Source organism: Tamandua tetradactyla, chromosome 6 (genome assembly GCF_023851605.1).
Source record: "Tamandua tetradactyla isolate mTamTet1 chromosome 6, mTamTet1.pri, whole genome shotgun sequence".
NCBI classification, from domain to species: Eukaryota; Metazoa; Chordata; class Mammalia; order Pilosa; family Myrmecophagidae; genus Tamandua; species Tamandua tetradactyla.
In genome coordinates, this window is record NC_135332.1 from 74722506 (window position 1) to 74731177 (window position 8672).

At 48.4% G+C, this 8672-nt stretch overlaps 1 protein-coding gene across 2 annotated transcripts in view; it reads right to left on the reverse strand.

Moving 5' to 3' along the window:
• Window positions 1–4723, reverse strand: part of CYBC1 (cytochrome b-245 chaperone 1) — an 8286-nt gene extending 3563 nt beyond the window's left edge. The window contains exons 1-5 of one of the 2 annotated variants that reach the window (XM_077166299.1): window positions 4621–4723; window positions 3537–3657; window positions 2013–2054; window positions 1406–1479; window positions 343–439 (exon numbers count right to left, since the gene is read on the reverse strand). In XM_077166299.1, coding sequence (XP_077022414.1) covers window positions 343–439; window positions 1406–1479; window positions 2013–2054; window positions 3537–3621 — 298 coding nt within the window. In that variant the 5' untranslated portion in view covers window positions 3622–3657; window positions 4621–4723. Of the gene's footprint in view, window positions 1–342; window positions 440–1405; window positions 1480–2012; window positions 2055–3536; window positions 3658–4603 lie in introns of both variants that reach the window. The other variant, XM_077166298.1, reaches the window with a different exon arrangement.
• Window positions 4724–8672: the final 3949 nt, after the last annotated feature.

The following is an 8672-nucleotide window of genomic DNA, read 5'->3' on the forward strand; positions in this document are numbered from 1 at the left end:
AGAGAAACCACCTCCTTGGGTTCCGGGGACACCCTAGTCTCCAGCAGCCTCACCCATGCACAAAGCCCCACGGCCCCACCCGCCGCCCATCCTGTAGCCATCTCCGAGGGGCTAGGGGTGCCCAAGACGTACTCACAGGCACCCGCCCACCACAATGTCCTTCCTACCCCGAGGCAGGGGCTCTGCTCAGTTCAGGACTCTCGTCAGTCACCCCCACTGGAAAGCCCACCCAGGCTCCAACCAGCCCACGGGGACTGACCCGCTATGACCAGCCCACAATGACTGACCCGTGGTGATCAGCCTTCTCACACCCACCACTCAGGGTGCCGGTGGAGTCCTGACCTTGGTCGTGGCCGGCTCTGCAGAAAGTCAGCAACTTCTTGTACAAGCTGAATGTCTTCAAAACGCCTTTCCCAGTGTTCTTGTTGAAAACGGCTTCCTGAAAGGCACAGAGCTGTGAGCAGACATGCCAATGCACACACCAACACACCCACCACCCCAACAGCCAAGGCTTGTGGAGGGTTTGCACCCCCCCACTGCCAACCCCAGGCAGAGCCCCTTACCCTGAAACCCACCCACCCATGCTGCTGTGGGAGGCAAACATTCCAGAACCCGAGTCCCTCTTGTATCCTTGGAGATCAGGGGGTGGTGGTGGATAAAAAGACACGGGCTCAGCTGCTGAAGTCAGCGGCTCCTCCACACCTGACCACTAAGGTCACTGATTAGGGCATGGAGGTCAGAGGTCAGAGCAGCACTTGGGGCCAGCCCTTTAGCAAAAGGCTCAGGTGGGGACCAAGGGTGAGAAGGAAGCCTGCACCTACCCCCGCTCTGGGTGAGGAGTGCTCCAGGAATACACAATCTGGGTCAAAAAGTCATGAGGAGGGATTGCAAGGGTAGTTCAGTGGTAGAATTCTCACCTGCCATGCAGGACACCCAAGTTCAATGGCCAGCCCATGCACCCTTTCCCCTGACCCCAGCCAAAAAAATTCCACAAATGGTGCTGTAATAACTAGTCACATGGAAAAAGAATGAAATGCTGACCCCACCACACAGCATACAAAAAAAAGATGTCATGAGTAACTCATGACATGTTTATAAGGGGAACAACAACCTTAGAAAGTTTCTCAGCTGGCAATGGTCCTGGTCACCGAGGCCCTGCTGCCCACAACCAGACCTGGAAAGGCGAGGCTGGTCAGGCAGAGCAAGCAAGTCCAGCTGAGGGAACTGCTGTGCCAAGTCAGAAGTTTCAGGCCCAGGGACTGGGGGGTAAGCGTCCAGGGAGCCTCCCTTCAGTTTTGGTTCCCACCAGAGGCCAGGAGGGCCACAGAGCCACACAGCTCAAGCTCCAAACAGCCCCTGCCCTCCTCGAGGTCCCCACAGCCCAGCCTGCTGCCCCTGCCCTTACCTCCCAGTCCTCCAGGTTCTGCACTGCCACAAACAGGCAGCCGGTGATGTAGAAGAGCTTCCAGCCTAGGCTATCTGCAGAGCAAGCAGAGGCTGCTGGTAGGTTTGGGGACCCAGCAAAGGTGTCCACTAGGAGGCTGTCCCTCCCCAGCACCTCCGCCCACACCACAGCCATCCTGGCAGAGAGCTGGCTGGATCTGACCCGTCTGCCAGATCTGCAGCACTGCTGTGCCTGCTCCATCAAGCGGGATGCCCGCCCTCCCAGGTACTTGTCCAGGGGCAATCAGGTGGCATGGGGTGTGGTGGTGGAAAGCTAGGAACGCTAATAGGAGGCAGTGTCCAGTGTGGGTTCACCCTGTATCAGAGTCCCAGGCAGATGTTAAAGAGTAGCTTTTAGGAGAACATTCATGACACAGGAAAACGCTTATCTATATGAGGCCAAAGCAGCAGGCAGCCCAGGTCGGGTACCCGCGCCTGAGAACAGACATGCTGGCCACTCCAGGCCACTGCTGCACTGTGGCGGGGTCCCCGAGGGTCATGAGGGACAGTTTCCCCTTCTTTTCGCTATTTTCCGAACAGCTGGGCAAGTCAAGAACCAGGCCCTTTACCTCCACTGTAGTAGGCAGCAGCCAGGCCAATAGACAGGATTCCTGGAAAAGAGAATGAGAGCCTCTGTCTGGCTGTCCACCCAGGGTCCTACCTCCTCCCTGACCCAGCGGTGCTGGCTCCAGGGCTCTCACATGCCTTGGCCCCAGGACCACAGCCCCAGGCAAACAGGCCCTTCCCCTTGCCAGGGGTGGCTGCAGACGGGATGGAGGGGTGGGGGCAGGATGGAAGAGGAAAGCCTGGGATTCAGAAGTGGGGGGACAGCTAAGAAATTCATCTGAAACCCTGATACTGGCCTCCACAAGCACCCCTGAAAACGTCCAAGGCAGGGCCTGGTGCTCAGGTGCGGAACAAGGACAGACATATGGCAGCCAGGAGGCCAAGCAGAACCCCGGCCAGGGTCGCAGGGAACAGCACAGTTGCCCCTGAGCTCCTGCTGGGCAGGTATGTGGAGGGGCAGCTCCAGACCAGTACAAGGTGCTGAAGATGTAAACCACTGAGCACAGAGCAGGGGCCGGGATGGGGGGGCCCAGAGAGCAGGGGAAGAGTCTCACTGAGACCAGATAAGTGGCAAAGAGAGATGCCTTGTTTGTAAAACATGAATACAGGAAAAACTGAAAAGCATACGAAGAAACAAAATGTGGCCTCTCTCTCCAGCCAACACAATGAGTAGTCTCACCACCCTCCCCCTCTCTGCGTGGGACATGACTCCCAGGGGTGTGGACCTTCCTGGCAACGTGGGACAGAGATTCTGGAATGAGCTGAGACTCAGCATCAAGGGACTGAGAAAAACCCTAGAATGAGCTGAGAATTAACATCAAGGGATTGAGAGAACCTTCTTGATCAAAGGGGAAGAGTGAAATGAGACTAAGTGTCAATGGCTGAGAGATTTCAAACAGAGTCAAGAGGTTATCCTGGAGGTTATTCTTATGCATTAAGTAGATATCACCTTGTTGTTCAAGATGTAGTGGGGAGGCTGGAGGGAACTGCCTGAAAATGTAGAGCTGTGTTCCAGTAGCCATGTTTCTTAATGATGATTGAACAATGATACAGCTTTCACAATGTGACTCTGTGAATGTGAAAACCTTGTGTCTGATGCTCCTTTTATCTACTATACCAACAAAAGAGTAGAACATATGGAATAAAAATAAATAGGGGGAACAAATGTTAAAATAAATTTAGTTTGAAATGCTAGTGGCAAATGAAAGCAAGGGGTAAGGGGTATGGTATGTATAATCTTTTTTTCTCTGTTATCATTTTATTTCTTTTTCTGTTGCCTTTTTATTTCTATTTCTAAATCAATGCAAATGTTCTAAGAAATTATGAATATGCAGCTATGTGATATTAAGAATTACTGATTGTATATGTAGAATGGAATATCTTAATGTTTTGTTAATTTTTTTAATTAATAAAAAAAAAATAGTGGCTGTATTCCGGGGGTAGTAAAACAAGGAATTTTTCATTTCATTTTTATTCTTCTTCCAAAGTCAGTGTTTCTTTTGTTTCTTAGAGAAATAAATCCTTACCGACCAGGAGCGACCAGGACCTGATGCCAGGTGCCCTCCTCAAATGCAGGCGGGAGCCCGTGCGCACCTCCACCTGCATGTACATCTCTGCGGTCTGGGGGCGCCGCGCAGAAGGCCGAGGCTGCGGGGACAGATGCCAGCCATGAGGCCCCTCAAGCCCGCCACCTGCCCCTCCTTGGCCCTGGCCATCTCAGGGCCCGCCCCTCCGCCATCACCCCCGCAAGGGCAGCACCCCCACTAGCCAAGGTGAGTGGTCTCTACAGTGTGTGGAGTCGGCCCCAGGGTCTGCTTCCCCCTGAAGCTCTTCTGTGGAGGGTCGCACCCGCCCCACCGGCTGCGTCCGCCGCCGAGAGGAAGCGGGAAGGAGCGCGAGGGCGCGGCTAGTCCGAGTCACGCTCTGAGCTCGCCTGCTGCTAGGACAGGCCCACGTCGTTTGCTCAAATCACGCAGACTAACCCTAGACTTCGCCCCGCCGCCGCCCCACGCCCCCGGTCCTCCCTCCCAGCCCGGTTATCCAGGACAGCTGCGCCCCCCGCGGACCCCGGCGCCTCGGGCCGCCGTCACTTCCTGCAGCCAAGCTCTCTTGCTCCGTTTCCAGCTGCCTCCCCAAGGAGAAAGCCGCACGACAGCAGTGCCTCGTCAGTGGGGCTCGCCCCGGGGCCCATGCGAGCCGCAAGGCGGGCTGGGGCGCAGGCCCTCCACGAAGAGTGCGGGCCGCCACTCGGTCAACCCGCGAAAGGACACAAGCGCGGGAAGGGACGCGCCCGTCAAACCGCCGTGAGAGCGGCGTCCGGGCGGAGAGAGCGGCGGCGCGCACGCGTCCGCCTTCCTCATCGCGAGGGGACCGGGCCCTGCCCGCCTCCTCGGCGCCAGACGCGCTTCTCGTCTACTGGGCCGAGCCCACCCACCCCCAGACCCCGGCCAGTGAAAGCCCCGCGCGCGCTTCCCGACTTCCGTTTTCGAGGGGCCACTAGGAAAGCCGGCGCGGCGCCCGTGGGAACGGCCTCCCCTCCCGCCCTCACGGCTCCGCCACACCCGGAGGGCAGCCGGGGACCAAGGAGTCCTACCGAGAAGCCGTGCGCACCTGTGCCGCCGCGAAGGACCCCGGCCGCGCGGCGAAAGTGGAAGGCGAGGACCCGCGGCGTTCGCTTCCGGGCTCGCCAGGCAGGTCGGCACCCACTTCCGGGCTCATGGGAGAGGGCGGTGCTCACTTCCAGGATCAGGGTTCCGGGGCGGGATTCATTTCCGGGATCGCGGAGGTGGGGCGGAGTCCACTTCCGGGCCAAGCGAGGCCCATCTGTGTCGGTAACCGGAAGCCTGAGGATTCGCCAGTTGCCCTTACCTGTGTCCTGTCGACGGCTGCTCGCGTGTGACCGGTTTATTGAAATCTTAATGCGTGTAAACATGTGTAAATTATACCCCAGAAACAGCTGGTAAAAATAGTTTCAAGAATATGATCTATTGAGAGAAACTATAATAAATAAACACACACATTTCATAGAAAAAAAAAAAGAATATGATCTACGTAGAAATGTCTAGCAAAAGTTGTGCAAGAAGTTTACAGTAAAAAGTGTAAACCCTTTGGTGAGCGACGTAGAACTAAGAGTTGTTCATGGATTGGAAGGTTCAATATTCTGAAGATGTCAGTTCTCCTAATGTGATCTGTAGATTCAATGCAATTCCAATAAAGATACAAATAGAGGTAAAAAAAAAAATTGAAGATAACTAGCATTTCTCATGCACACAGTGAGAGAAAGGCAGATGAGCATGTCTGGATCCTTGACTTAGAAAACCTTCAGTGTAGCTGGGAAAACGAAACATTCACGCATGTTTGTAAACCCCACAGATGGCATTTTTTCTGTTATTAACTTGGCCCAATCTTTAGGAAGGAAGGATGTAGTCGGAGACATTTTATTCCACAGGAACAGCTTGTCAGGGCCTACTAAGTGTCCTCTCTTCCTCACTCTACTAAATTTTCACTGATTTTTGCTGCTAAATAGCTGAAGAACAGCCTTCCCAGATCACTTTTCAATTTCCAGCCAGATAGAAGAGGAAGGACCCTACCTGGAACTGGAGAGTCTCTACCACACAACCACTGCCCACTGCAGTGGTCTCCAAAGTGAGATTGCCAGGATGACTGTGGGGTGCTGGATTTATATTTGTTTTTATCTTTTTATACCTTTTTGTAATTTATATAAATATTAATACAATTGTGCATAACATAGTTTTATAAATGCATACTCATACACTGGTCTGCAAAAACTCATGAGTTTTATCGATAGGTACATGCTCAGAAAATTTGGAGATAACTGTTATAGTTTCTTCAGATACTCAATGCATGTGATACTCAAACTTTAGTATCTGTCCTTTAGTATCTGTCCGAATCTCCTGGAGGGCTTGCTAAAACACAGATTGGAGGACCTTGTTCGCAGAGTTTCAAATGTACTATGTATTGGGTGGGGCTCTGAGAATTTGCTGTTCCTGGGACCACTCTTTGAGAACCACTGCTCTAAGCTGCCACAAAACTATGCTCTGCCTGAACACTAGAGCTTCCCTGACCTAATGCTTCAGCTTATGTTGCATCTTTTTGAAATGGCCTACTTCACTGTTAAGGTTGTACACTGTTTTTAAGGTCTATTTTAATTGTCAGAACCTCCTTTAAGTCCTTCCTGATTACTGCAACTAGAATTTTGTGTGTTGGAATTTAAATAGGACAAACTGACATCTCAGTTATTGATATCCAGCAAATTCTACTTTGCATTATAGTTATTTACACAATTTCACCTTTCCTGCTAGACTATTTGCTATTTAAAAATAAAGACACAAGCATTCTACAAATGTTAAGTTGAACAAGTTATATCTGATTTTGTTAAAAGTCCTGCTGAATATTGGTAATAGCAAAAGACTGGAAATAAACACACTAACCACTAATAGAGGATTACTTGAATAAAATGCATATGTTGTGCCAATTATCATTATATTTTATCTCAGCTCCAAATTCATCCTTCATTGTCTGCTCTGTGAAGATGGATCTGAGTGCTTCATTTTCTCCTGTAGCAGTGTGAAGCTTTGTCAGTAGAGGGCACTGCAGAGACATTGCAGGAAGAGGCCCTCTTGGTCCCTGGTTCTGCCCAGCTTTGCTCTGCGGACTCTTGAAGCACACAGGGCTTCTGTGGCATCCAGCCTCTTTGGTGCCCGTCAGCCAGCAGCACCCAGTGTCCAGCAGCTTCCCCTGGTGCCCTCCTGGCTATTGGTAGCAAAGTGCCTCTGGTGAGACACCTCTTGTGCCATTTTTCCCTAGCACGCTGGAGGGCAGATTTTCAGCAACTTCTGCCAACAACAGTGATTTATTTGCCAACCAGTGAGTCACAGCTGAGCCCTCTCCAACAAAGTCTCCAACAAAACCCCAGGCGGTGGGATGGAGTTCTTCATTGAAGAACTGGTGGTAAAGAGATTGAGGGGAAGAGGTGGCAGCTCCTTATTTCTGCTGTTCCTACAGTCTTCACATTTCTCCTAGTCTTAATGTCTCTCCACGTGCGAATTGACTTATAGTTAATAAATCTTTATATTAAACTCCCCCCGTTTAAGTTGTTGTGTGGGTTCTGTCTTCTGATTGGACCCTGACAAATACATACAACCCTCATGATGGAGTGCTATGCAGCTATGAAAAGGAATGAGTATCTTTATATTACTATAGAATGCGCTCATCCATATATATTTGATTGAGAAAAGCAGGGTTGAGAAAGTATGTGTTTTATGCCATAGATTAAGAAGGGTATGTATGGGGGTGTAAATATATATATATATATATATCCATATTTTTTGAAATGGATAGTAGAGTTAGCATTGTTAGCATCGTTAGCATTGTTAGTCTGAGCCTGTTATGTGGGTAATATGAGATAAAGGAGATGAATAATTATGTAGGTGCCATGGAGAAATTGAAATTTCAGTACAGGAGAAAGGAGTCACAGATATAATTTCAATGAGGCTAAATAAGATTCCTGTATTCTTGATTTTGAATTAGAAAAACCTATATGAACTTATGTTATATTTTGCATGTGTTATGTTTCCTAGTACTGTTTGCTGAAAGGTCCTAGAAAAAATGACCAACCCAATAGCAATGAGCAACTCTAGTACCCGTTTTCTGTTTTTTCAATACCAATTCATTCTAAAGGCATCATGATTTTTGGAGAAATACTAATTCCAAGTCTGAAGCAAGAAATTTATAAGGAAATGTATCAGAAAGAAAGAAGATACTAAAGACCGTTAGTTCTTGTCAAAAGAATTCAGGAACCTAAATAAGAGATTCACACTACTTTAAAAAAAAAAAAAAGGATTATTTGAGCATCAGTAAGAAAAATTACAATGAATTGAAAATCATCAGGTTTTTAAATCCATGGATTTATAACGCTATGTGAGAAATGGTAGAATTTAAACATCACTTTCATGACCTACAATGGATCTAGACAATTTCATCAATGGCTGCTAAGAGCACAAGACAACATTTAGGTAACAGAATCTCCTCATGGAATTATACATCATCTATGAAGTACTCTTGCTAAACACCTTGATTCTGAATCTGATCAAACTTCTAGAGTTATCCAAGGACCTATTTACAGGAGCTTCCAAATACAAAGGGATATGCTAAAGGACCCCACAGAGATGCAGTTGACCACAGTGGGGAACCCTACAGGGAAAAAACCTATTTCTTTTTTTTTTTTTTTTAATTTTGTTATTAATTAAAAAAAATTACGGGAAAGAAACACAAACATTCTTAATATGTGATCATTCTACTCTACATATATAATCAGTCATTCATAATATCACATACTTGCATATTCATCATCATCATAATTTCTTAGAACATTTGCATCGATTCAGAAAAAGAAATGAAGACAACAGAAAAATAAAACAAAAACAGAAAAAAAAACTATACACACCATACCCCTTACTCTTCCCTTTCATTAATCACTAGCATTTCAAACTAAATTTATTTTAACATTTGTTCCCCCTATTATTTATTTTTATTCCATATGTTCTACTCATCTGTTGACAAGGTAGATAAAAGGAGCATCAGACACAAGATTTTCACAATCACACAGTCACACTGTGAAAGCTATACCATTATACAATCAT